The following is a 27676-nucleotide window of genomic DNA, read 5'->3' as shown; positions in this document are numbered from 1 at the left end:
AGATATCTACAATGTAAAATTTGTTTACTTTGATTACAGCATTATAAGACTGCACTGACCTACACCGAATACACACTCTTCCAATATACATCCATGTTTACAGCACCACCATATCAAACTGTTTACATGCTGTTTTGCACAGTTTTTGGTCTGTTGCACACGCTGTCTTTCATATTTCAATCAATTGCTGTTTTGCAAAATTCATTGCAATACCTATATATATAACTGCTACATTAAGTGTTCGTTCATTTACTTACTGTACTACAGTAGGCTATGTACTCTGGTCATTGCTGCTTTTGTGTATTTGTCTTTTGTGTTTTGTTCACAATGTCTTTTGTCTTTTATCTTGCAGTTTGCACTAGGTTGCACAGATGCACTTTATGTGGCTAAGACTTACTTAAGCCATTAGCTCTGTGTTGTTCTATGTAGCTTTCTTTGTTCTATGTAACACCATTGTCCTGGAGAAATGGTGACTCACTTGACTTGACCCTTGATTATGTCTGTTCCATGTCTGTCATAAAACGTAAACCTAAATAAAACCTTCTCAGATAATTTGATAAAATGTTTTCCTAAAGCAGAAATGTCAATTATACGACTGGAGGAAAAACTGGATATTTATCGCATACACCTTAACAGAAATCATTAGGAGTTAAGCAGCAGGACCACAGACTCTATGAGCAACATTTCTTTATGAAGTAAAAAAAAAATTAATTTGTTTCCTGTCACTGAATATGCTTCATTTACCTTTATTTTACCTAAAATATTGCATTGTATTTTTTTAAGATAAACATTTCTGCTGTAACACAGCAGTTATTCTCTATTCTATGCACTAGGAGTCTCAAATGAACAGTGAAACTGGTTCAACCAAATAATACTGTTTACTAAGGCAAGTGTCATAGCAGCAGTCACAATCAGTCTGTCTTTGTGTACCATTGGCCTCACAAAACAAGAATATCCAGACCAGTTTTATTTGAGGAAAAAGGATGCAAGTTAAGGTATGTTAATCATATTTCTTATTTTTGTACAAAATAGACACATGTACTGCAAAATCTGTAAAATATAAAGAACAACATGCAATCATCTAATTTTTCTCTTGTGCTTCAGGATAACATTTTTACACATATGACGTCAAAGGCAAAACTTAGAAAATCAAATATTTTGCTGTATATTGACACAAGGCAAAAAAATCACAAAGAAGACATTGATCTTCAGTCGAAACTGGAACAAATTCACAGAAAATACAAACTGGATCTCAAACTGCTTCATCAAGACAGAGAATGTCTACTGAGAGAACACAAAAAGTTACTGCATTTAAGAGTTTGTGAACCTCGTGCAACTGTTACTAACACAATGAGAGCCATATCAACGACAAGGACGACAAAAAGCGATCTTCAGTATATTCGGCTTCCAAACTCAGCAGGCAGGAGGATGTTTTCAGGTAAAGCATTCTCAAATCAAAGTGAACAGATGCTAGGAACAAGGCTCCTGAAATCAGCCATGTCTGCTCGGCCAAAGACTTCTGAATCGAAACAGTTGTCCATCCTGTATCTAAAGGACTTGGCCTTAATCGATAGCATTTCCCAGAAAGAACTGGAAATCCAAGAAGAACAAAAAAGGCAAAAGATGGAAAGTCAGAAACAACTGTACAGAGAAAAACTGCAACTTAAAATGCAGATTTTCTTCAACAAGTTAGAAACAATTTAACCACACATAAACACTATAAATATACTATATTATGTAAGAACCAAATGTGTTTTTTCCTGCCCTTTTGTTTGTAGGTTAATGTTAGTCATATGAATACTTTTTATTCAGAACATGTTCGAAATCCAAACATATTGTGTTTGGAAGTTGTGGACACAAGACTTCAGTGGTTACATGCTGCTACTAATTAGACCAGCTCAATTTTGCTAAATAGCTGAAAAATGGCACATCCTTTATTTAAAGACTGTGTGAAAGGGAACCAAAGGACTGTGTAAACATGAATGTCTTTTGAATTAGTTTCTGTTTGTTCATGAAATGCTTCCCAGTTTTCTCATGATCGAAAGAGCACTGTGAACTGGAGTCTCCATGAGCAACACTTGGTTATCCTTCCACCGTGGAGATTCTATAAGTGTTTTATCTGTAAATAAATAAATAAAAAAATCAGGTGAAAGGAAAATGGATTATAATGATGGTGACTGAGTACAAACCTATTATAATTCAAGTATTATGGCACTTTTTTATGAATATTTTATTCACTGTAGTAGTGCATTTAAAACAATGCTAAAATTAATTTGCTTCACAATAAGGCAATATTACTTTGAAAGAACTGATACAGATGGTCTTACTTTCGCTGTCAATAACAACGCGAGTAGGGAGACATCGGGTGAGGTCACCATACTCCAGCGTACACAGAACAGCATCATCGCTCTCTGCTGGGGTGTTGCACATGAGGGCAAGAAAGTTGCACAATTGATTTTTCTCAATGATTTCTACTGTCCCAAGGAGTTCCTGTGGTCAGAGAGATGCACAGATAAAGAATTAAAGATTAAGGTAAAATATAAAATAGTTTATACACAATAATGAAGTGTATTTCTATAATAAACTTAAACAGTCAAAGAAAGATTTTGGTCTGAAATGTTTTTCTTGGATAGTTTGTGTACTAGTGGTTACTTTTTATATATAATTTATACTTTTAGAATTTCTATATTTTACAACTTTTCATGAATTATGAAACTCATACTAAGCTTAGTCAAACTTAATAATAATGTAATCGAACTCATGATTTTATTCACATAAACATGTATGATTTTCCCTTTACAAACAGACATACAGATGCACATAGCGGTATTATTTTCTGCACCTCGATGAGGGAAATCTGCTGTTTGCGTCCAGCTAAAGCATTGAGGTGTAGGTTGAGTGTTTGAAGAAAGCCTTTAAAATCATTCTGTAGATATTCCTTGGCGAGTTTCTCCAGTGGGATACATGGGGGGATGTTATGACGACTGATCTGCACCTTGCGGGTGAGGTCCACCTCCATATAATAGGTTTCCAGGCAAACACCTTCAAAGGCAGTGTGAAATGACACACACACACTTTTGCCTTGTTTGCTCTCTACCATGTTGTATCCAGCTAAAAGAGTAACACACCAAACACACAAACAAACACAGGGTCTGTAAAAACTCAAAACATAGACAACAAAATGAAAGTACAGAACTTATATTAGATATACCTAGATCATACCTACATTTATTTTTCCTCTTTATGTTGTAAAATGATATTGGTATGATATTAGTCCATCTGTTAGTTCAAAAGACTACAATTACACAGAAACTGACATGCTAATGTGTGTGGTACTGATATACAGTGTCTTGCAAAAGTATTCATACCCACTAAACTTATCCACATTTTGACATTACAAGCACAAAGAAAAATGTATTTTAATGGGATTTTATTAAATAAACCGAAAGAAAGTGGCACATAATTCTGAAGTGGAATGAAAATTATAAATGGTGTCCAAAATTTATTTTTTTACAAATAAATATCTGAAAATAAATTATTGTTTGTTTTTGTAACGTGTGAAAATGTGAAAAAGTTCAGTGGGTATGAATACTTTTGCAAGGCACTGTATATTGTATTAGATGTAGCGGTATTATTAGGGTGTATTTGTTCTGTGTATTTGACACACCTTGTTGGCCAATCATGTAGGTGTACACAGTGAAATGATTAGCTAGCCAGTTTATTTACTGTTGTCGAAGGAAATTTTCAGATTGGATTGACTATTTTTTTTATCCCAGAAGTCACAATATGATCCTATTAAAATTGAAGTGCTTGATAATAATACTCTTAACAGAACTAACAGAACCACATAATCCCATGTTGGTTAAATCTGCAGTGAGAATTATTTACCACCCAGATAACTCTAGAAATGTGTTGGTCTTGTTCCACTGATGGATGAGATACTGGGGGCAAAAATATATTTATGGCAACAGATGGGCTGAAACTGAAAAGTTAAAAAAGTTCCCTGCAAGATAATGATTGTAATGTACAATAATTATTTTTTGTTTTGTTTTTTACCAATGAGTCGATGGGCAGTTTGAAGATCCTTGAGTTGCACACACCGGGACATCAGCAAATATTGTTTGATTTTTGCCTCAGTTGCTTCATCATCTAGCGGCAGCCCCTGGTCCATTTTATCATTCAGATTCTAAAGTGACAGTTGTACTGCACAGTTAATACATGTAATGCAAACACAATTATTTTCATTTCCCTACAATTGATCTAAACTACTATAGCAGTGAAAGTTTCAGAATAAAGCACTGGTCCTGGAACGTGTAATGATTGCCTGCTCTCTCATTTACTACATACTTACCTGATCATAAATATTTGACAAGGTTCATCACACATTTTTTGCACAAAATTCATCATTTTCAAGAAGAATACCATAGTACTGCACAGAGATATGACGTGTTTTACCTATAGTAAACTATTCATTTACATATAGTTGTTGTGATAGTATAATTTTTTTTTATAGTATACACTTGTCTGTGCATATCTTTAACTTGGTTTTTTTCTTTGCTGTGATTTTTTTTTACTGTGTAGCAGATAGAAATTTTGTTACATGCTGAAATACACTCCTTACATATAATACTTTGTTGTTAATGATTTTTGGTCTATGGGACAGGCAGTGATGCCATGTTTACTTCAAAAAACTGCCTAGGCACAAATATAGCATCTTGTTGAGCAGATGTCCTGCACTCATTATGGTTCTTGGGCTTATGCCACAGCTAATGTTTATACAAGTAGAGTGAGTGAGTCTTTTCATGAAACTCTCAACAATTAGTCACTGATCATCACTGACACTCAATTTTGCCAAAAACCAATCATTATTCATCCTGATCACCACTGTTTGCTATATATGCACACTTCTGTTTTATATTTTTCTATAATTACAAGTCATAAAACTGAGTTCCTTTGTGTCTACGTCTCAACGGCTTGCTACCACTGACTGTGGTAATCTGCATTCTTTAAAGTACAGAGAGTTTCCAACACTGGATTATGCATTTAACAGATTAAATCAACTATTAACAAGACACATAAATCATTAATTGAAATTGTTTGTATAGTAGATCCATTACCACCTTTATGTCAGATGTTTCCCAACGGATTCGGTCTCTTTTTGCACGAAGTGTTGCTGCTGTTGTAGGAAGTTCCTCCAGATGTTCATCCAGACGTCTTTGCAGTCCTGCAGCTTCCGTCCTCTCTAACATCATCAGGTGATCAAACACACCTGAGGAAGAAAATGTCACTTATGTATTCGATGTTACTAAGTAGGTGATATTCAAACAACTTTTCAAATATTCAGGTAAATTATTTATTTATTTTTTTGTGGGTTTTATATTCACACCCGTTTTGCAACACAACCCCTTCCTGCTCTAGGATTGGCTGGAAGTATAGACTCGTCTTCAAAACGGCCCGCTGATTGGTCGGCTCGCGGCCAACCAATCCAATATTAGTGTTACCAATGTGGGTAGTGAAAAAAAAACATCTATGTAGTTAGCAGAAGTTAATCTGGTGCCAAATTTAGCTAATCCTTATCTAATCTTTTCACTTTTGCAATAAATAATCTTAGAAAAACGGTGTAAAAACTGCAATAGATGTACCTTTTTGTCTTACGTTGTCCATTTGATAAAGTGTTTTATTCCTTTAGTCTTCAAATCTGCCGCCTTCCTCAATTCCAACATGGACGTGAAGTCACGCGAAAGTAGACGTCAGAGGTAAATACGCTCAAGAGCGTCAAAATGGCGTTCGGTTTGCGCAAACAAGAGGAGTGCGGAAGAATTGCACTTCCCTATGCATAGTAACTAACATTGACCTCTCTTGAGCTCAGAGCTCACTAGAGATGAGTGAAAGCGTGAGATTTCAGTGACGGAAGCAAACTCAAATTACAGGAGTATAGTGAAAGCAGTAGGTCACAGACAGAAGAACCCACGTGTTTTGTTAAGCGTGTGTTGGTTGACCCACAACTTACCATGACGCGCAGGTAAATCACTAGCTTTCCTTTTTTTAAAAAATGTTTTACCATTTTATAAAATGAGACTTTTATCAAGGACGTTTATATGAATCTGTATTGTTTTGGCTGATGGTATAAAGAAAGACTGAGTAAGAAACATTATACTGCACTGTAACGTTGTGGCTGAACAACTTAACTCTTTAAAAATTGAACTTTAAAATATTTAATATATAGTCTGTCCTTTATGCAGCAATTTGTATAGCTTCTAATTCGTGTTACTGAAATCTCTGTATAAAAATAAATCTCACACAGGTAACTCTTATTAAAGGAGCAGGTGCTCATGTGTTGCTCATGGATGGCTGCCACAACACTGTCCTTTTCCCAGACCCTAACTAAAGCCTTGAACTTATCAGAATGGACGGCACTGGACAGAAGTACTTCACTCCTATTGACTTTGTGTTGTTTGCTCTGCTCCTGGTGGCTTCCATGGCCATAGGACTGTATTATGCCCTCACTGGAGGATGGCAGAGAACCACACAGGAGTTCCTGTTGGCAGACAGGAGCATGAGGTGCCTGCCCCTTTCCCTCTCTCTCATGGCCTCTTTTCAATCTGCTGTTGCTATAGTGGGGACACCAGCAGAGATCTACACCAACGGCACACAGTACTGGTTCATCGGCTGCGCCTATATCCTGGGGCTCCTGATCCCAGCCCACATCTTTATCCCGGTGTTCTACAGGCTCCATCTCACTAGTGTTTATCAGGAAGGTTTAGTCTTATATTATTTAATAATGTGGGGTTATCTCTTTGTTAATTGTGGAAAAGTCTGGCAGCAAAACAAACTAGATACAAGCATGTTATATATTTTAAAACAAGAATTCTTTTATTGTTTTGGTGAAACAGTATCTGGAGCTGCGTTTCTCTAAAGCAGTCCGAATATGTGGGACGGTGACCTTCATTTTTCAGATGGTAAGTGCTATGACAGATTTAAAAAAATTATCATTTTATAATAAGCACTTTCAACACACTCGCTGCATTTCATTGACTTCAAAATAAAAAAAAAAAGATTGTTACATCAATCATTTTGTTCTTCTTGTACATACAGGTTGTTTATATGGGTGTTTGTGTATATACTCCAGCTCTTGCACTGAATGCAGGTGAATACAGCTCTATGAATTATAGCATTTACAGATAATATAACATATTTTGTTATGATATTTTGTTATAGAAATTATTACAAAGTGAATTGATATGTTTAATTTATGTTTTGCTATGGCACTTTACAATCCAACAACTTGATGAAATCTTAATATTAACAAATGACATACGATTTCCTATTACACACACAAAAAAAAAGAAATAATATCTTATTTAAACTTTTTTTTGTGTGTTTTCTCATTCTACATTTAGTTACTGGTTTTCACTTGTGGGGAACAGTATTAGCAACTGGACTAGTGTGCACAATATACACTACGCTGGTAAATACTGTGTTTTGTTTTTTGCAGTATTTTTCAAATATAAAAGCAAAGCATGCTGATGTCCTCCTGGAAGTCTGTCTTGATCAATATTTGGTGTTGCACTCATACAGGGTGGTCTGAAAGCAGTCATCTGGACAGATGTTTTTCAGACGGTGGTGATGTTTGCAGGTCAGCTTGCTGTCGTCATTGTGGGTGTACAGCAGGCTGGCGGTCTTTCTGAAGTTTGGAGGAAGGTTTCAGAGGGAGGCCTGATCTCTGGAATTGAGTGGGGAATTTTTTTTCATGAATACAAACAAGAACTGTTATTATTTAATATTATATTATATATATATAATATGTATATATATGTATGTATGTATATAGTTTATTTATTTGTCTGTTTGTTTTGGGTTTGTGTTAATTTTCAAAAGATTTGTAGGATTTGTAGGATGTTTGTTTTATTAAACAAACATCCCTTAAGATCTGTGGTTGGTCTTTTAATTGTAATTCTCTCTTTCCTTTAAGCCTAAATCCTGACCCGACTGTGAGACACACCTTCTGGACATTGGCATTTGGTGGTGTGTTTCTCATGCTCTCTTTATATGGTGTGAACCAGGCACAAGTGCAGCGGTACCTTAGCTCTCGCACAGAGAAAGAAGCTGTAATGTGAGTAAATGTTTAAATTTTGCTGAAATACTACAGCTTGAGTGCTGGCAAGTTCAAGCTGGATGTTCTCCCTCAGAAGCTGACACTGAAGGCATTCTCTTGTAGGTCATGCTACATGGTGTTTCCCTGCCTTCAGCTTGCTTTAGGTCTAAGCTGTCTCATGGGGCTTGTTATGTTTGCATGTTATGGTAATAACAGTCCCTTAGACAAGCAATATATCACATCTAAAGATCAGGTGAGAAACACTAAGATATTCTTTTATTTGTTCACAATGGATCATTGTTTACATCTTTTTCCATTCTTTCTTTACATTCCTGTGACACTGAACAATAGATGGTCCTATACTTTGTCATGGACATGCTGCAGGGCATTCCTGGACTGCCTGGACTGTTCGTTGCATGCTTATTCAGTGCGTCATTAAGGTATGGAAAAGCTGCTGCACTTAGGAGGCAAACAACAACTCCTATGACGGGACCAGATTACTGTGTGTTATCCTAAATGCTTTAGGAATTTTAGTGTTTGCCTGCTGAAAACAACGCACTCTAAAAATGTGTGGTTAAAATTGTGATAATTGTATTTATTGTAAATATTCTGGCTCCAACTATACCTCATACACATTTCATATAAAGAAGAAACAATGACATTTGATACATTTGCATGGATTATAATTAATTTGAAATAATAGAAATAACCAAATTGGAAAGAAACATATTGAGGAATTGCTCAATCACAATCACACCATTATGTGGGTCTTTATTTTATATTAAAATCTGACATGTAAAAGATTTGAAAACAAGAAACCATAAAGGAGCAAAACAGGATCCATAAAGGTGGATCCTTTGTGGAACTGGGACTTTGTGTTCTTTTGTAAATTGACTTGAATTAAGCTAAATAACAGGAGGAACACAATGTTTCAGCAAATAAGATAAGTTGTATTGTTTCTGTTTTGATACCATTTGATGTTTTGTGGTTCAGTTGGTCTCCAAGGGCACATCATTAGATCATGTTTTTTTGCCTTTGCTAAAGTTTTAAGTACTTTAATAGGAACACCTGTACACTTAAGGTTTCTTTTATACATTTATCATATCATGTGGCAGCAGCACAGTGCATACCATCATTCAGATACAGATCTGGGTCCCAGATCTGTTTTTTTATCATTCTGATGTTTATCATGTGAATGTTTACCAAAGTTGACCTGTATTAGCTGAAAAGGATTTTACATGGAACATGTCTTTCAAATAATTGCCCGATAATTGCATGAATTTACAGATGTGCAGATATTACTATGACTATTACAGTAAAGTTACTATTAAACTATTTTTATAGAGCATTATACTTGTGTTGATTTATGGCTGCTATTCCCTTATCCGAAGCACAATATCCTCAGCTTTCAACTCCTTGGCCACAGTAACAATGGAGGATTTAATTAAGCCTCATTATCCTTCTATGTCAGAGGCTAGAGCCACACTACTGTCCAAGATACTCGGTGAGTCTTTATACGCAAATGTCTTGTCTTCTAGTCTACTTAATGTTTGTATTGTACTTGAGTGGATGTACAGTTAAATAGAAAAAATAATTTTATATGATAAAAATGATATTATGATGTTGTTAATTCATAGATATAACCTACTTTTGTGTGTTTGTTTGTTTTTCCCCCCCAAATCTAGCCTTTTCATATGGCCTTTTATGCCTTGCAATGGCGTATGTTGTCCATTTGATGAACAGTTCTGTTTTGCAGGTAAGCAGAACTGAATTTAAGTCTCAGTTCGAACTGTACAGTTTTGGATGTGGTGACCTGGGTAATAAGGTATTGGGCTACTAAACAGAAGGTTATGAGTTCAATCCCAGGACCACCAAGCTATAACCGCTGGGCCCTTGAGTAAGGCCCTTAGCCCGCAATTGCTCAGTTGTATAAAGTGAGAGAAAAATGTCTCAGAGTAAAAAGTCACTCTGGATAAGCAGGGTTTCCCGGAGAAAATTTGTTAGATAAGGCGGTTCGGTGGGCGGGGCTAGGGGCGGCGCTTCTTTGTGAGATAGACCACAGACTCTGTACTACATTTAACAATTATTTATTTAACACTAAATATAAAATTTAAATAACATATAATAATAAATAAGAGTGCAAAACAACATTCAAAATTTCGCATACACGCGTTTTATCGACTGGCTAGTTATCCTCCAGACAGTGACGGACCACGTCTTTCTGTCATTTCGGCCGTGTGGCGCGCGTGCGCTCTCGCGGTGTAAAGCACGTCCGCGCTATTCTCCGAGATGCACTTGATGGCCTTTTGTGCAGCGGAATTTTTATTTTTTTTATTTATTTTTTTTTGGACGACCTAGTTAAGGCGGTAGGGTTTCCCAGTTTAGGCGGGCCGCCTGAACTGGGAAACCCTGATAATGGTGTATGGAAATGTAAAAGTAAATCTCCAAAGCAATTACACTATCAGCAGAAATAAACCAAACTAAAATCATGAAACAGGTTAAAATATGATTCTGCAGCTTCCCTCTGAATAAAATGTGTCTAAAATTTCTCATTTCAAGGCAGCTCTCAGTATCTTTGGGATGGTAGGTGGTCCCCTGCTGGGACTCTTCTGTCTTGGAATCTTTTTCCCTTGGTCCAATAGTACTGTGAGTATTCTTAGCCAAATATTTATGCATTGAACAATGAGCAAGGTCACAGAGAGGAAACCTTTTGGTTGTATTTCTGTAGGGTGCTGTAACAGGACTAGTCGCTGGGCTCATCATGGCCTTCTGGGTTGGAATTGGTGGATTTGTGGCTCAGATTCAGCTTCCACATAATGGCACTTCTCCACTATCAACAGAAAATATGACCTTGACTACAATGAGTTCGATTTTAACTCCAGTCACTGATAAACCAAGGTAACACACAGTCACTGACCTTCTGTAAATATTATCAGGGACTTATAAATATGTGATTTATTTGGGTATCCAAAAGTTTTTTTTGTTTGTTTTTTACAACCAGTCAGTCACCTGTAGTAAAAACCTGTAAGTTTATTTATTTTTTCTTTTTTAAATGACTACTGATAGTGTCTGTTTTATGAAAACTGGAAAGAAATATTATCATTTCAACACTGGCTGTAAATTATTATTTATTATTTATTTATTATTATTAACTTAACAGAATTAGTTTTTGTTTTTGAAGTACTTAGAGACAGGCAGAATTATCTTACTAATTCCAATACTTCAGATCATCTCCAAATGCATGTGGAAAATATTATTTTCTTTTTATTATTTTCTTTTTTAGTTTGTGGTCTTTGGATTATAGCCTACAAACAAGATATTTCATTGTTCAAAAATGTCAAATTAGGCATGTTACTCCACAGCAACAAATGCATTCCATCACAAATAAATGGCTTAAACATAAAATATTTATCATGTTTTTTTGGCAGTAAGCAAAACACATTTTTTCTAGAAAGGTCTGCTTGGTAGTCTTTGAACATCTAGAATCATAGTAGCTCAAACTAGGATCTCAGAGACGTTTATAGGAGTTAATGCAATTGTAATATCTTTAAAGCCAACAAAGGTCGCTGTAATCAGGGCTTATTGAATGTGTTTAAGTTGATCAATTGAAGTATGAAATCAGCTGCAGGTGGATTTATTTTGAAATTATCATCTTTATATATCAGAAATATGTACAAAAGTACATTAATGCATTTTGATCATATATCTTTTCTTAATAATTCCCAACGTGGAATCCTTTAGTTATATACTAGTGGTTGTGATTGTTATAAAATTAGATAATTTCAGATTTTTGAAATATTTAAATGTATGATTAATTTTTTTTCTCAAAGGTGAAGAACCAGTAACATGAACAAAAAAAAATACAGACCTACTGTATGTGTACTAAATATGCAGACTTATTAACCCAAGCATAACTTCTTAAAGCAAATGGCATCAACCCGTATACAGTCTAAGTAAAATAACTAGCAGCTGTAAGAGCAGTTATTTATTAGATGAAGATGGCTTATTTGGATTAATACCTCAGAAGAAATGATCTAATCTCTGTAAAGTTTCATTGTACCCAACTCAAATGAGAAATAAAAGAGAGACATAGAAAGATAAGATTCTTTCATCGGGGTGAAAAATGTCTCGTGCAGTTTGTGGGAAATATGAGACACAAGCTGCGGATAACAGTAAGAAACTAGTTATGAAAATAAGCTGACTGTTTTATAAGCTATATAAGGTTATTTTTTTCTCTGTTTTGGTTATCTGGATTGTGACTCATATTTAATCGTTTGTGTCTTATTATGTACCGTACTCTCTGTTTGTCTCTTTAGTAAACCTGTTGGGCTACATGGCTTCTATTCCCTGTCCTACATGTGGTACAGTGCTCTCAACTCCACTGTTGTGGTGATTATTGGACTTCTTGTCAGTCTCATTACAGGTATGAGAATAAATTGTGGATATAAACCATGTTTGATGACAAACAATAATGAATATTTACAGTATATAATTATTTTAATAGATATTGTTTATTCTCCAGTTTACTCCCACTGTAAGTGATTTGGCTAATGTGTAATGTGAGTGCTTGGTGCCCTGTAATGGACTGGTGACTCAGCTGGGGGGAATATGTTCTTGCCATTTGTTCAGTGGTCCTGGATTTGCTCGAGAGCCACCATTAGCTTGACCAGGAAAAATTAGTTCCTGAAGTATTATCTCTCTTGTAAAAGTAAAAAGATAAGTTTCTTACCATCTTTGTTCATTTAGGTCCAATGAAGAAAACAGATGTAACAGCTGGCACAATTTATCCTCTGCTAGATAACACACATTTTTTCCTGCAAATCCTGCCAAAGCCCAAGCTTTGCTGTGGTTCACCTCCAGAGGACGGGGTATTATTTAACTTACAATTGTAATTTAACCATCCAACACAATTAATTTTGCATTGTTTTCTATTGTGCTTACTGAAGAGAGCTTGTTTTTGTGTTTTTAGCAAATTACTACACATTGTGAGCAAATGAATGGTGTTGCCAAGCCAGAGGAAAATACCGGAACAGAGGAAGAAATGGAGACTTTTTTGCCACTGAGCCAAAGATCTCATTTAGAGAAGGAAACCTCGGTGTGACACATCAGAAACATAAAGCCATTAATTAGTGAAGTATGGGATTTGTATGAATAACACTCATTGAGAATTTTATTAGGCACATCTATATTCAATTATTCAAGTATGTAGCAGCAGCACAATGCACAAAATTACATAGATACAGACCAGAATCTTAGGGTAGAGTTCGCATCAAACATCGGAATCTATATACTACTGTATATAGTAGTCTATGCCACAGTTAAATTCAGAGATCACACTTTCCCCATTCCGATGTTTGATGTGAACTCTACCCTAAGATACTGTCCTGTATCTATGTCATTTTTTTTGCATTCTGCTGCTGCCAAATGATTGATTGGATAACTGCAGGAATGAGTAGATTTATAGTTTCTTTTAACATGGATGAGTGTACTTTATTTGTTTACAACCTTGGGGGAAACTTTTCCTATTCCAATTCCAAGTAGTTTATCTAAAAGCTGCTTATAAACAGGAACCAAGTATATGGAAGTCTGTGAAATTTGAACAAACCGAGATGGGAAGGAAATCAATAAAAAGAATTGCTAAAATTGACTTGTTTAAAATTGACTTGTTTTAATCAAAAAACTTGGTTATGCATGACCTCTCTAATGTTCTTGTGGCTGATTTTGAAAATATGTCCACAGTCATGCTCCAAAATGGAAAGTCTTCCCAGAAGACTGTGAAAGGGGACTAAATTTGTAATGAGTTCAACAAAACATCTAGGTTTGATGTTCAGGTGTCTGTGTACTAAAGTTCACCCTTTTTTTTAGAATAGGTATATGAAATATATTGCCATTGCTAACACAGTCCAACTGAAAAAGGACTGTTACAAATATGTTTATGTATATGTTTTTATGGGTACCATGGATATAAAACACACTCTTAAGATGGCAGGAACCAATCCTCTATGCCACAGCTAGTTCCAAAAGGTATTTTTGGTGCCAAAAATGCACATCAACAAATGAACACTATACCCTCAGTGAGCATGGTGGTGGCAGCATCATGCTTTAGGACTGCTTAACTTTAGCCAGAACTGGAGCTTCTATCAGTCATGAACAGCTACAAATTCAAGTTGATTAACTTGGTCATACTTGGACTTATGTTTTAGACACCTCACATATTTTAGCCTTTTGCACCTTCTACATTGTACTGTAGGTACCAAATACCATTTCATGTTTGGATTAAACAGAGCTAGTAGGAAAAACTTTGTTAAAGTGTAGTTTGGCTATTTTCATATTTATCTATGATGCTGTTTGGGCTTACACATGCTGTCCAATATATACCCACATTAATGTAATGTCCTAAAATGATGAGGAAAAAAATCCTATGCAAATATTTAGGGTATTATGACCCTGACGATCTTATCTTTCTTTACGACGTTGACATGCAAACACACCAACTAATTTGTATATTAAAATATATGGACACTGCTGCAAAACTGGGTAGTTTTAAATGAGATTTGATAACCAAAATAATGGCAAAATTTTAATTTATATTCCTGCAAAAATACATTATATGCCAAATTTATTATACATTTATTCTTCACACAGACACACAGGAAACTTAATATGAAATAAGATAAAATAGAAAAACCAAATTTTTAAATTGCAACCATTCTATACAGGCCTCGAAGAAATTCTGGCAAACCGTCCGGCGCCAGGAGGGGGAAGCAGTGCCCTGCTCACACTGTTTACAGTGGGAGTGGGAATCTGCTGACTTCGACTGGTGACATCCTCGGACGGTGGAAGGAGTACTTCGAGGATCTCCTCAACCCCACCAACATGTCTTCCATTGAGGTAGCAGAGGCGGAGGGCTCGGTTGTGGACTCGTCGATCCCCCAAGCTGAGGTCACTGAGGTAGTTGAGAAGCTCCTCAGTGGCAAGGCACCAGGGGTGGATGAGATCCGCCCTGAGTACCTTAAGTCTCTGGATGTTGTGGGGCTGTCTTGGCTGACACGCCTCTGCAACATCGCGTGGCGGTTGGGGACAGTGCCTCTGGACTGGCAGACTGGGGTGGTGGTCCCTCTGTTTAAGAAGGGGGACCGGAGGGTGTGTTCCAACTATAGGGGGATCACACTCCTCAGCCTCCCCGGAAAAGTCTATGCCAGGGTACTGGAGAGGAGAATTCGGCCGATAGTCGAACCTCGGATTCAGGAGGAACAATGCGGGTTTCGTCCTGGTTGTGGAACACTGGACCATCTCTATACCCTCACCAGGTTGCTGGAGGGTTCATGGGAGTTTGCCCAACCAGTCCACATGTGTTTTGTGGATCTGGAGAAGGCATTTGACTGTGTCCCTCGTGATGACCTGTGGGGGGTGCTCTGGGAGTATGGGGTCCGGGGCCCTCTGTTAAGGGCTGTCCGGTCCCTATATGACCGGAGCAGGAGTTTGGTTCGCATTGCCGGCAGTAAGTCAGACTTCTTCCCGGTGCATGTTGGACTCCGGCAGGGCTGCCCTTTGTCACCGGTCCTGTTCATTATTTATATGGACAGGATTTCTAGGTGCAGTTGGGGGCCGGAGGGAGTCAGGTTTGGGAACCAAAGGATTTCGTCTCTGCTTTTTGCAGATGATGTTGTCCTGTTGGCTTCTTCAAATCAGGACCTTCAGCATGCACTGGGACGGTTTGCAGCCGAGTGTGAAGCGGCGGGGATGAGAATCAGCACCTCCAAGTCCGAGGCCATGGTTCTCAGCCCGTTCTTACACTATTGTGTAGCAGCTCAGCTCCACGGTCTATGTGAAACTGTGCATGGTCCATATTGACCATGATATATCAGATATATCAACTTGTTTTGTATTTTTTTCACTGAAGCAAGTCACCAATGATGGTCTGGTGCTATCAAGAAATTTTTATTCTCAGCCATTAAGTATAAAACTTCCCCTGCTATCCCTTACTGCTATTTCTAAGGCATTGAAGTCATATGAAACCGCATGAAACATATCCTACAAAATATAAATCATTCATTCATTTTCTACCGCTTATCCGAGTGAGCTACAAAAATTATTTATACGGTTTTCATGACAGAATACCCAGAATGACAATCTAGCCACTGAAACCATGTAGACCGCTGAAGAGAAGAAGTACATTTGAGATGAAGTACAATAACTAGTCATGAATTAACTTTGTTCAATTCATTTTTATTTTGTAGATGAGACAAGATACAGTCAAACTATAATATTTAGCTTAAGCTTTCATTTAGATTCTGATTTTAACTCAGTACTAATTCTTATGTTGAGCTCCTATTTTTAAATAAATTAGTTTGTCTCTTGCGTGTATCATTTTTCAGTCCTGAAGAACACTGCTGCATTCTCCTTTTTGAGCTTATTAAACTTTGGGTAATTAATAAGATGTGATTTTATTAAATAAGAATTATTATATAAGGCAAAAGTACACACTTTGGTTTAGTAAAACACATTTTCCATATTGATTTATTCAGCTATACTAAAAGGTTTGTGTGTAATAATTCTGTACAGCATAAGTGGTGAAATGATTTAGGAAATAATCTTCTTGCATCTGTTATTACACATCCTATCCCACAAACTAGTATAATGCTTTGTCAGGCCTGTATGTTTGGTTCGTCCAATTTTTGGGATAGGTATTCATAAAAATATTACCCATAAAATTGTCAACTGTTAGTATAGTAAGTTCCTCGAAGCTGGAGTTAATTTGCATTGCAAACAAAGTTTAGGACGATTCAGGAAATGAATTCAAATTAATTTTGCCTGGGACTGAGGAATTATAAAAATCGAAAAGAAAGGTTCTATTTTAAAACACAGGGCATTATTATTATGTGATATGTAATGCAAATAAGATTGGCATGCCTATGGAACAGACTACTGACTGCCTGACTTCTAACTCAACGCAGCACGTTTGCATTACACACTGAGCTTCACACAGCACACTTTGTTGATATGCAAAACATTGAGAGGAATGTGTTCAGCATCAGACATCTAATACACCATCTGATGCATTTACTGGAGAATGAGCATCTCATCTCGACTGATGTAATTATATTTTCGTTGTGTGTCAGACCGCTGGATTGGGATTCTTTTTAAAACATTTTTTATCCAAATCAGTTGTTATATCCACATGTTTGTATTTTTTAGGAATGCAAAGTAGCACAGATTAATAGTTTTAGATGAAAAATTTTTGAAAAGGTAAGAAATATTTTAAGTTTTTCTGATTTTTATTGTAAAATCATCAGGCAGTCACCAGTTTTTTAGAAAAGATAAAAAAATGTAGTAAATACATTTTAATAAATTGGTAGTAGCTGTAATTAGTAGTATTAATAAGAATAATGAAGGTAAATTGTTTTCCACATCTTTCAACTGTCTATGAAGTATTTAGTGTTTTTTGTACTAAAGATTAGAATGGACTAGCAAAAAAATAAATAGATAAACCAAAACACTCCCTCGCCAAATTACATAAGGTTTTGGCAGTATTACAACTGAAAAGCAAACAGTTTTACTATCAAATCCCTGAATTACTTTTTTTTTAAAGGTAACTTTACATTTTTGAATGTTAATTCTATTAAATCAATAGCCAGAGAGCTACATTTGGACAGTTTACAAATAACTTTTTTAAAAAGAAAAAAGTTTAGAAAACACAATGGCATACTCGAGTATAACTGATCTGTATTGCTATATAATTCAAGAAACTATTTTTATTACATTGGGCAGGCACCTTTATCTAGAGGAAACTTCTCATTTATGTAACTAAGAAGTGTATGTACAAGCTTTGTTCAAGAGCCTAATTTGGCACTTTGGTGGTCCTGAGATTTAAATCCATAACCTGCTGATCAGTAGTCCAACTTCTTTACCAATGATCTACCACTTCGCAGGATTAACCTTTCTAAATATATTTAAAGATTTTAAAGGATATCTAAAATTGGACAGGTTTGAATTTCATAAATGAGTGACTTTTTGAAAAATTAAAAAAAAATATTCAACTAAACATTTGATGGTTAAGGGGTTGATGGTGGTCTTGCGAGTTGAACTCACAACCTTTTAAACTGTCTAACATCTTGATCACTGAGCTACCACTTCCCCATACATAGCACAAATATGTATTGGGTGATAATGGAGGTGTCTAAGATGTATTATTATCTATTGACAAACCTTACAATTTGGTATTGGTACTTACTTGGTATTTTATGTTGTAATCCGTCTGCATTATGCATAATTTGTTTTAAATATAATGACAGTGTTACTTTCTTTTTTGTCTCTAAAACACAGCTACAAAATGAAAGGCTGTGGAGGGATCACCCTCATCTTACTGGGGCTGTGTATCCAGGTTGGTCTGACTTAAAATTGATGACATAGAATTATGTGTAAGGACTATGGCTGGACCTAACATCTTCTGTTTCTATCATTTGAGCTATTTTTGCCATGATGGATTTATATATAATTATGCTAATGGAAGGTATACTGTGTACTGTAAGTGAAAACAAAAATGACAGAAATGAGATTAATGAAATTGAGGAATGAATGAAACAGTAGTAGTTTATTTGTATTATATATATATATATATATATATATATATATATATATATATATATATATTATATTATATATTTATATGTATTTTATTTATATATATATATATATATATATATATATATATATATATATATATATATATATATATATATATATATCCTTTATTTCTTCTGTTTTCTTAATTTTGGGAAGTACCTAAGATGTTTTTTGAGGAGTTACATACTGTAGCTAAATAAATAATGAGTGTTCCTATGCGCATACACATCCATTTTTGAGAGTTTTCTCTTGAGAGTTCATATATAGTTTGTCAAGTAAAATTCAATTAAAATCTGTTACATTTTTTATTTTTAGGCTTCATCTACAGGTAAATGTCATTTATGTACCATTACATTAATTTTAAAGGTCTATTGGGAAACTAAAACACTTTTGAATGCACATTCTTTGGTTTTGTTTTTTTTCTAGCAAATACAACACAAGCTTACTACTTTAATCTTCAAATTGAGTCAAGTGCATTTGAAAATTTCACTCAGCTGCTTGGAAACATTACAGAATTCCCGGTTGAGCAAGCCACATTAAAACACATCACCATAACAACAGGTAATTAATTAAATACCTTGGTAAAAATCCTACTATATACATACTGTATTGTATATAAATGTGTGTGTGTGTGTGTGTGTGTGTGTGTGTGTGTGTGTGTGTGTGTGTGTGTGTGTGTGTGTGTGTGTTTCATCCTATTCGATACCTGGTTGTTAATCTTTTTCAGGACATTCCATATGCTTATGAAATGGCTTTTCCCCTTTTTCCCAGCTTCAAAATGCCTTGCACTTTGGGATTCATGCTGTTTTCTTCATGTTAACAACAAATGCAGACTTTACAGCTGAAACCCAGGACCCAACCCAAGAGTAGACATACAGAGCTGTTAATTGTGGAAACAGTACATTTAACAGCCAAACCTGAGCAAAAAGAAACACTCATCAGTCATTGATCAAAGATTTCTGATCATTTGAAAAAAATGGATGGGTTTCACAAAATGGTGCCAGGTCCTAAATTGTTTAACACAGCTAGATGAACATATCAGGGAATCAGAGCTGAAAATCATCTCACATGCAAACCATATCTCAAACCAAGTATCTTAGGCATATGGCAAATGATTGGCCTTACTTTTCCAATACCTTTGGAGAGGATTTTATTCAAATCTGACAACATTCTCAGTCTTGTTTTTTGTTTTTTTTTACACTTTTGACTTTAGACTGTCATTTCAACAACTGTACATGTAATCCAGACTACACTTGGAGTAAGGATGTGTGTGCAATGTATCCTAATTGCTGCCAGCAGAACATATGCTATGCTATGCCAACTAATGCTATGTGCCTCCATAAAGACAGAGGTAATATACATCTTATATATACATATATATATATTCTTAGAAATATAAAATGTACTATGTGTCCCAGATTAATTTTATACAAATTGATAGCTGTATTTAATTAAATATAACAACTGTATTTCTTTTTTTTCTCCAGTGTATGTTAATGGATCATTTACAATTCAAAATGGTGAATTGCCTCAAACCATTGATCAAATACATCAGCTACAAGAAAACCTTGCTGAAAATGTATGTGTTGCAGGAAATCAATACCAAACAAGAAAATTAAATTAAACTGCTACATCTATTTCAGCTATTTAAGTATAAGTCAGTTGTATAACACAAGAGTACTGCAAACTTCGTTGTCTGTTTTTCACTATTTTCACCTGTTCTTAGCAGTTGTTATTTTTGTGGTCAGACATTAAAGTACACTAAAGTAAGTGGGACTGCCCAGTAATTGTAGCAATGTAAAATCAGTTGGCATAATGGTATTTTAAAATCTGCATTTGTTTCAAATTGAGGTAACATTGCCACTGCTCAAGAATCCCTGTTTTCCTAAATTATTGCTTAGCAAATTTATTGCTATCATAAAATCAAGGAATTACATACAGGCAGTATTTTGTACCAAATTATCTATTAAAAAAGGTTGCACTGAGTTGAGTTGGTTTGAATAAATATTACCCAAAACACATCTACTGAAATAATGCTGCATAAATTTTAACCAAATCCACTTGATGATCATCTCAAGTTGCATTTTTTTATGTATGATGCTCTCTATCTGTCAGAGAATGGGCAAGGATCAAGTAAGGTCCAAATAAGGTCTGTAGTAAGGTCTGACACCACTAGTAAAAATGTTTTTTAAGTTTATACAAGTCAAATATTTTATTTGTTATTCTCCAATTTATATTCATATATTTAAATCAAATGAAATCGTTATCTGGAAATAGTGTAGAGTTTTGAAAATTAAATATATATTTAAAAATATATCTTTTTTGTTCTATAATTATGTTTATTTCCTGTTCCAAAACAAAAAGATAATACCAGATTTCTTGTGTGATCTCAGATTTTTGAATGACACTGTATACATTCTACTAAAGCATTACAGCATGTCAAAGAGCTAAAAATCTTTTTTTTTGGTAATTTTTTAAATCAAAGGTTGGATTTTTTTCTATTTGTTTGTTTGTTTTGTTTTCTTATATACAATGATCTAAGCATGAATTTCATTTCTTTTAGATTACGTTGTTTTACAGCACCATGAACTGGTTTGACTCGCTGAATATTTCAAATCTCAGGTAATGATAATGAACATTTTGCACATTTGAAATGTATCAAATTTGGTAAATGTTTATCCAGCCAATGAATGTAAAGTGAATATAAGCTAAGCCTTTTTTTTTTGTTTGTTTAAAAAAAGTCCAGGTAGTATCATCGGCAACCTTGTAATGCTAATAAATGGTCCATTTGACATGAACCAATTTCTGACACTGACAACCGACCTGCAGAATAAATTGAATGCCACGTTTAACATTTTAACAACAGGTAAATTTCATTTTTCACAACGTTTTTCGGTGTTTATGTCTGATATGTGTGGGCTTTAGGTGCAGCCGCACTGTTTGAGATGTAAATATAATTTAAAGTAATCCTTTAAAGTAATCCTATTTATGTAATTTGTGTAAAATGTCTTCTAGTTAGTCCTCGGTTTCACACCACTTTTTCAACCTTGAAGGGTGTTAAAAAAAATCTCAGCAACATGTTATGCCTGCAAATCATACCAATGCTACACTCACAGTGTCAGTGATATATACAGTTACATTTTCTACAGCAATATTTTATAAAGTTTGTGCAAAATATTAAAAAGAAAAAAACATGAAAGGCATCCAGTAGCTTTTGCCTAATACACAGTTTTGTTAACAATATGCTTTCTGATCAAACAAATTGTACCATGGTATAATATGGCAACATTCAATATCTAGCTTGATCCACAGATAATTTTAACACTAATGTGTATAAACATAAGTCTTTCTGCACCATTTATGCACCATTTAGCACTTTTTTTGCCAGGAATGTCATACTCCTTTGATTAAATTTAATTCAATTCAATTCAAGTTTTTTTGTATAGCGCTTTTTACAGTAGACATTGTCTCAAAGCAGCTTTCCAGAACATAAACATAGAGCAGTAGGTAAGGAATGATACTATTTAACTGCCTTACATTACAGAAGACACAAGAGATTATATAAAAATGATTTCTCAGGAAAAGCACACATTTAAGAATTCCATAAGGGTTATCCATGATTCCAGTTAATTAGCTCACCAGGATGTTATTATTAAATTATGTGTGTGTGCTTTTTAACAACCTCACACATATCATTCATTTTGTTTTTTTACAGGTTTTATAAAAATTGATGCACCAGCTATGGTTGGTTATAACACCAGTGCTATCGTCCAATGCACCACTCCATTGGGTACACTAGATGATGTGAAGTGGTACATACAAAAAGATACAAATATACAACGTATCACTAATGGCACAGAAGCTACTGTGTCTATGGGTTTATTAACAAGCAATGTTTCTATTACACAAACTTCTGAAGTTTGGAAAGGTTGGTTGTTGCTACAGAATGATTACAGCAAATTATTTCACTGGTTTGTTTTGTTGTGTTTTACTCCTGTGTAATTAGCTGTTAAACTTTTCTATTTCATTTGAACTCAGGGATATTTATATGTGACTACACATCTACAAAGTATAGCAGCATTATACACAGAGCAAGTGTATTTTTGGATGTTGCACTTTTGCCCCAAATCCTTATCATCAGTGACCCACAATTCCCAAAATGTAAAGGGCCAAGTGTTGTATACAAGGTTGATATCAAGGTTAAATGTATCATAGACAGCAGCAACGAACCTTACACTGTTAACTGGACTAAAGATGGTGAAATTTTATACTCAAGTAAGTTCCACAGATGTTTCCTTTCATACTGTGCCCATTGGTTCACACATACAAAAAAACTGTTTTTTTTTTTGTTTGGTTGTTTTTTTTTTTTGCTAAAATATTAAATATTGTTTATTCTAATTATATATTGCACTTTCATATCTTTCAGGTTTTGCCAACACTACTACAATCTACACAATCTCTATCAACTGTGAAAAGGATCATGTTGTTACATGTACTTTTCAAAACAGAGCAAATAACATAAAAAGTGAATCTGTAATTATACCAGTTATTTATCGTAAGTTTTTAATCATCAACCTACAGAGCAATTACAGTCATTTTAAAGACTATTAGCTCATGTACAAATTAATTGCAAGATGTGGGACCAAAAAGAAACTTTTTTTCCCCCAGCTGACTCAGTGGTTTGCTCAGCAGATGGTATCTGGCCCGAAGCAAAGGCTAATTACACTGCCAAAATGCAATGTAATTCTAATGAAGTTGGTTATCAAACAAGACTGTGCAAAGGACTAAGTACTGGGAATTGGGATTCTGTAATTTCTCAATGTGTAAATACAGACCTTTGGACAGTACTGGTTAAAACGCAGGTATGAGAGATTTTTTTTTAGTGTTTTTCCTAGACTATCATTTGTTTTTAGAATTGTAGTCTGGCTTTACCCAAGATTTGGGTAAGATGCCATTTTCTGGATTTCAAACAATATATATGTTGTAATGAGCTACATCCTGAAGTAAGGGAAGCTCTGGAGTTTGATCATTTTGCAATGCCCATATGTACAAATGGAGGAATGTTAGACCGAAGGCATAAACCACATTAATTTGTAGATTTATACCATCTCAACATTAATTTTCTCCTGTCATCCATATCTCTAATTCTGTAAACATGCTTGTTTCTGTTTTAAAAAATGAATAACAGAATCTTCAGAAAGGATGTGGGCTTGTTGAAGATAACGCAAACAATCTGTTTAGCCTTTTAAAGACGAAAAGTGAGGATCAGGTCATTAATACATTTCAAAATATTAATGTGTCAGTGAATGTATTTGACACCCTGAATGATGCCTCTAAAATTCAAAATTCTACATTCAATGAATCCATGATTACTGTAAGTATACAGTAAGTGGCTATTTTCAAATTAAGTATAAAAATGTATTTCAAAAGTTACACTAAGCTTGTCAAAAAATTAATGTTACCTTTTGTGAATTTCAGGACTTTCTGAAATCTTCAAGCAACCTTTTGAATGACAGTTTATTAGATAATTGGCAGTCTCCTTTAAATAATACATATACATTGCCTATTCTATATTTAAAAGCTGTTGAAGGAATGGTAAGCCGAATAAACGTATCCATGCAAAAACCAATCGAAGAGAAAAATGTACAATTAATGATATGTAACACATCTGTCAGCACATGCACAGATGAATTCAATATCAATTTTACAGATAAAACGGCAACAGAGACAGTTTATCAAACTAGGATAAAGAATCTATATGATCTGCTACCAAATTATGAGAACAGTGTGCCAAGTGAATTTATATTGTCAGTTACTGCTAACAAATCAGGCAAAATCTTAATGAACTTCCCGAAACAAAGACTTCCAAACCACAAGATATTCTGTGTGTTTTTTAATTTTACAACAAGAAACTGGTCCGATAATGGTTGTATTTGGGGAGGTGTACTTCAACCAAATACTTGTACATGTGATCACTTTTCTGCTTTTACATCTCTAATGTCTTCAGAACCGGTGGAACTACCTTATATGAATATGATAACTTATACAGGTTTAGGGTTCTCAATTTGTTCACTTGTTCTATGTTTAGCAATTGAGTTTGTGGTATGGAACACTGTGGTAAAGTCCAATATATCCCACTTTAGACACACTGTCTTAGTAAATATTGCACTTTGTTTGTTGCTAGCACACTGTGGCTTTTTAGCCAGTTCCACTAAAAATTCAACTCTCAGCCAGTGGTGTCAGTCTCTTACAGTTTTGAAACATTTTTGCTTCTTGGCTGTGTTTTTCTGGATGTTGTGCATGAGTATGGGGCTCCTACACCAAATGATATTTGTTTTTGTTCAGTTAAGAAAAAAGGTATATCTGGGATTATGTTTTTTTCTTGGTTATGTCTGTCCTTTATTTATTGTAATAAGTGCAGTCATCACGTATGACAATGGTAAACTTGACTCATACTATGTAAATGAGACATGTTGGTTAAAGTATGAAGGAGAACTAAAAGGGTCAATCCATTCCTTTGTTATTCCTGTTGGTGTAATTGTGCTTGTGAATATGTTCACTATGGTTGTGGTTATTAGCAGGATTTTAAAACCCACTTTGTCTGAGGGAAAAAGTTATGATGAAAAGGAAGTTGTACGAAGTGTTATCAGAACTGTTGTCCTCCTAACCCCTACACTTGGAATAACATGGATCTTTGGCTTCTTTATTCCATCAACTGACCTCACATATGAGCCATTTGCTCAGATTGTAAATTATGGCTTTGCAGCTTTCAATTCTTTTCAGGTAAGAATCACCCATCGAATTTACTATTCTAACAATGTTTTGCATTGTCTATCTTTGAAATACTAAAAAAACTTAAATTGCATGCAGGGCTTCTTCATTTTATTAACAGGATGTTTTGGGGAGAAAAAGGCAAGTAGCTCCTTAAAGATTATATAAAGAGTTTTTTAATACATGCTCAGTGGCAGAATCATTAAAAGAATCATACTCCACCATTTTTTACATCTTAATCTTTATTAATTTTCTCCAAAGGTTCGAGATGCACTGTTTATGCGTATGAGATCACAGGTAAATCAGACAAAACACGTTTATATGTAAAAGTAGTGCAAATGTTTGTAGTGCATACCCTTATTTGGGTATACCCTTATTTTATTACTAGTAACACAGTGTGTTTGAATTCATGCTGGAGTGGATTTTTAATTTTAAATGTACAAATAAATTGTAAAATACATTTTGTTGGTCATTTTCATTCCAGCATTCGGCAGATTACACAAGTAAAAGCTCAATGAAGATGACAGCAGCAGTTAAAAAAAAATAACTGATTTACACTACACAGGTAACTAAAACTTAATTTTCTTTACTGTTTGCTCTTGAGAAATGACCAGTGGCAATCTATCTTTCAAATTATTTCATTTATTTTTTTGAAATTCATGTTTTCTAGGCTTATATTGAAATACAGTGTCAAACAACCAACAAAGTTGGAAGAACCAGACCTGCTTTTGTATATGAGGACATAACCAGCATAACCTTTTTGTCTTTTATTTTTTTAGTATTATATACATACTTCTAATTGTGATTAAACATGTAAATGATTCACTCTTTTTAAAAATACAGATTTGTTTAATCAACATATTAACCAACATTTTAATCAACATTGTCTTTTTAACTCCTTTTTGTATTATAGTGTTTTTGTAATTGTAAGCTTGTAAACCCTTTGTTTCTATCAGAAGTAATGCATTAGTTAACATTATAAGCACACTTATCAAGTTTTATTCTGGCATGATATTATTTTCCTGTGATACTGAAGCTTAAATGGTCATAGCATTTTGTAAATAGTTGCTTTCCTCCATAAGAATTGTCATAGTACAGTATAATTTTATTAATAATACATAGTGCCCTTCAGATTTACTGATTCCTTATTTAATTTTATGAGTTTTCTGTTTCACATAAGTAGAAAACATTTAGACAAACAAACAGAAGATAATTTTATCAAAGTTAAAGGTGAGGCTTAATGACACTAAAATATAAGTCTTACTCTGATATTTGGTTATATTATTCTTTTTAAATACTATTCTTGCTGTAAATTGGCTAAATAAAAGATCAATAATTATGTTATGTAATTTATTCTTTCCCACCTACTGGGTTTATAAGCAAAATGCCAGTATAGAAAACATACATGTTTAATGCTTGCATTTTATTTCATGAGATCACGTGATTATTGTATTTTATTTTTCCTAGAATTTTGGTTTAGGTTCATGTTTAATATAAATAAAACAACATTTGGTGGCTTGTTTCTTTTTCCTGTGGTTTTCTTTTTCTTCTCCTTTACTTCTTTCAGTCCCCACCAGTCTTTTTTGGACTAGGTCTTTAAGCAGCTGCATCTGTCAATGAAGCATGCATGGATTTCAAACTTCTTGCATGTATGTACTGAATGTGCAAATAAGCCCTGAAATAAATCCTCCTTATGAGATACAGTATGCATTATGTGGCTTTCAGTTTCCTATGAGTAAAATCTGAACCAGTAGTTTTTGAAAAACATATTTAAAATGTCACGTTTCATCAGTATGTCATTATTCCAAACGCAATGTTAGAAGGAAGCAACATTATATTCAATTCAGTGCATTTCTTGGATAAAATAGAATCGATGCATAAATTCTGACCCTAAAATCACACCACTGGCATTATAAATTTGATAAATAAATATATAATTAGTTTATTTATTTATTACTTACCTTTATAAATATATAATGAAATACAAGAATAAATGTCTGACATCTCTCCAGCCCAATAGATTTACGTCATCTAGGTGTAAGTGGTCACAAATTCAAAAGATGGCCACTAGATGGCAATGTAACACTAAAGCCTTGACCTTTTTAAAGCGCTTGTTGGACAGGAGGCCATTTTCTGGCCTTTACAAGTAAATCTGAAGATGGTGATTCAATAACACAGCATTTA

The 27676-nt window shown here is 34.5% G+C and overlaps 4 protein-coding genes across 13 annotated transcripts; 3 read left to right on the top strand and 1 right to left on the bottom strand.

Annotated features, from left to right (window-relative positions):
- Positions 1-46: 46 nt before the first annotated feature.
- LOC113659451 lies at positions 47-1704 on the top strand. 2 transcript variants are annotated; one of them, XR_007144522.1, is made up of 3 exons: positions 47-695; positions 834-995; positions 1105-1246. XR_007144522.1 is itself a non-coding variant. In XM_027172249.2 (2 exons), the coding sequence occupies exons 1-2, from the start codon at positions 984-986 to the stop codon at positions 1702-1704; spliced, it is 612 nt and encodes a 203-aa protein (XP_027028050.1). In that variant the 5' UTR covers positions 858-983. The 2 variants fall into 2 exon arrangements, 1 of the variants encoding a protein (XP_027028050.1); XM_027172249.2 differs by lacking the exon at positions 47-695 and having other exon boundaries at positions 858-995; positions 1105-1704.
- cenpo (centromere protein O) lies at positions 860-5783 on the bottom strand. Its single transcript, XM_027172248.2, has 6 exons — positions 5643-5783; positions 5121-5269; positions 4057-4186; positions 2843-3111; positions 2328-2490; positions 860-2119 (listed from the first exon to the last, which is right to left on the bottom strand). Exons 1-6 carry the CDS (start codon positions 5662-5664, stop codon positions 2010-2012), a joined length of 843 nt encoding a protein of 280 aa, XP_027028049.1. The 5' UTR covers positions 5665-5783; the 3' UTR covers positions 860-2009.
- slc5a6b (solute carrier family 5 member 6) lies at positions 5179-13742 on the top strand. 6 transcript variants are annotated; one of them, XM_047821528.1, is made up of 16 exons: positions 5179-5309; positions 6618-6754; positions 6894-6959; positions 7096-7147; positions 7401-7468; positions 7579-7733; positions 7973-8113; positions 8219-8348; positions 8447-8535; positions 9487-9599; positions 9781-9851; positions 10655-10741; positions 10824-10993; positions 12412-12518; positions 12842-12963; positions 13065-13742. In XM_047821528.1, exons 1-16 carry the CDS (start codon positions 5282-5284, stop codon positions 13194-13196), a joined length of 1668 nt encoding a protein of 555 aa, XP_047677484.1. In that variant the 5' UTR covers positions 5179-5281; the 3' UTR covers positions 13197-13742. The 6 variants fall into 6 exon arrangements, with proteins under 6 accessions (XP_047677484.1, XP_047677482.1, XP_047677481.1 ...); XM_047821526.1 differs by having other exon boundaries at positions 5285-5309; positions 6489-6754; XM_047821525.1 differs by having other exon boundaries at positions 5290-5309; positions 6305-6754.
- Positions 13743-15781: 2039 nt separating this feature from the next.
- On the top strand, positions 15782-27012 carry adgrf3a (adhesion G protein-coupled receptor F3a). 4 transcript variants are annotated; one of them, XM_047821364.1, is made up of 19 exons: positions 15784-17191; positions 17294-17344; positions 18422-18479; positions 19037-19049; positions 19148-19282; positions 19935-20072; positions 20209-20300; positions 21285-21343; positions 21463-21587; positions 22437-22649; positions 22760-22996; positions 23148-23276; positions 23390-23583; positions 23910-24095; positions 24200-25504; positions 25592-25633; positions 25754-25789; positions 25977-26057; positions 26163-27012. In XM_047821364.1, the coding sequence occupies exons 3-18, from the start codon at positions 18429-18431 to the stop codon at positions 26037-26039; spliced, it is 3018 nt and encodes a 1005-aa protein (XP_047677320.1). In that variant the 5' UTR covers positions 15784-17191; positions 17294-17344; positions 18422-18428; the 3' UTR covers positions 26040-26057; positions 26163-27012. The 4 variants fall into 4 exon arrangements, with proteins under 4 accessions (XP_047677319.1, XP_027028109.2, XP_047677320.1 ...); XM_047821363.1 differs by lacking the exon at positions 17294-17344 and having other exon boundaries at positions 15782-17191; positions 23414-23583; XM_027172308.2 differs by lacking the exon at positions 17294-17344 and having other exon boundaries at positions 15783-17191.
- The last annotated feature ends 664 nt before the right edge of the window (positions 27013-27676 follow it).

Source organism: Tachysurus fulvidraco, chromosome 12, assembly GCF_022655615.1.
Source record: "Tachysurus fulvidraco isolate hzauxx_2018 chromosome 12, HZAU_PFXX_2.0, whole genome shotgun sequence".
NCBI lineage: Eukaryota > Metazoa > Chordata > Actinopteri > Siluriformes > Bagridae > Tachysurus > Tachysurus fulvidraco.
This window is presented reverse-complemented; position numbering and strand designations above follow the sequence as displayed.

Excerpts from the sequence above, each read along its gene's own strand:
- adgrf3a (XM_027172308.2), top strand. The coding sequence starts at position 17,169 with ATGAGCATCTCATCTCGACTGAT. Across the intron at positions 20,073-20,208 it reads GTGCCTCCATAAAGACAGAG|TGTATGTTAATGGATCATTT; the intron begins GTAATATACATC and ends TTTTTTCTCCAG. Across the intron at positions 22,997-23,147 it reads TGGTGAAATTTTATACTCAA|GTTTTGCCAACACTACTACA; the intron begins GTAAGTTCCACA and ends CATATCTTTCAG.
- cenpo (XM_027172248.2), bottom strand. The coding sequence starts at position 5,664 with ATGGACAACGTAAGACAAAAAG. Across the intron at positions 3,112-4,056 it reads AACTGCCCATCGACTCATTG|CTGGATACAACATGGTAGAG; the intron begins GTAAAAAACAAA and ends TTACTCTTTTAG. Across the intron at positions 2,491-2,842 it reads AGCAGATTTCCCTCATCGAG|GAACTCCTTGGGACAGTAGA; the intron begins GTGCAGAAAATA and ends CTCTGACCACAG.
- slc5a6b (XM_047821525.1), top strand. The coding sequence starts at position 6,407 with ATGGACGGCACTGGACAGAAGTACTTCACTCCTATTGACTTTGTGTTG. Across the intron at positions 6,755-6,893 it reads ATCTCACTAGTGTTTATCAG|TATCTGGAGCTGCGTTTCTC; the intron begins GAAGGTTTAGTC and ends TTGGTGAAACAG. Across the intron at positions 6,960-7,095 it reads TGACCTTCATTTTTCAGATG|GTTGTTTATATGGGTGTTTG; the intron begins GTAAGTGCTATG and ends TTGTACATACAG.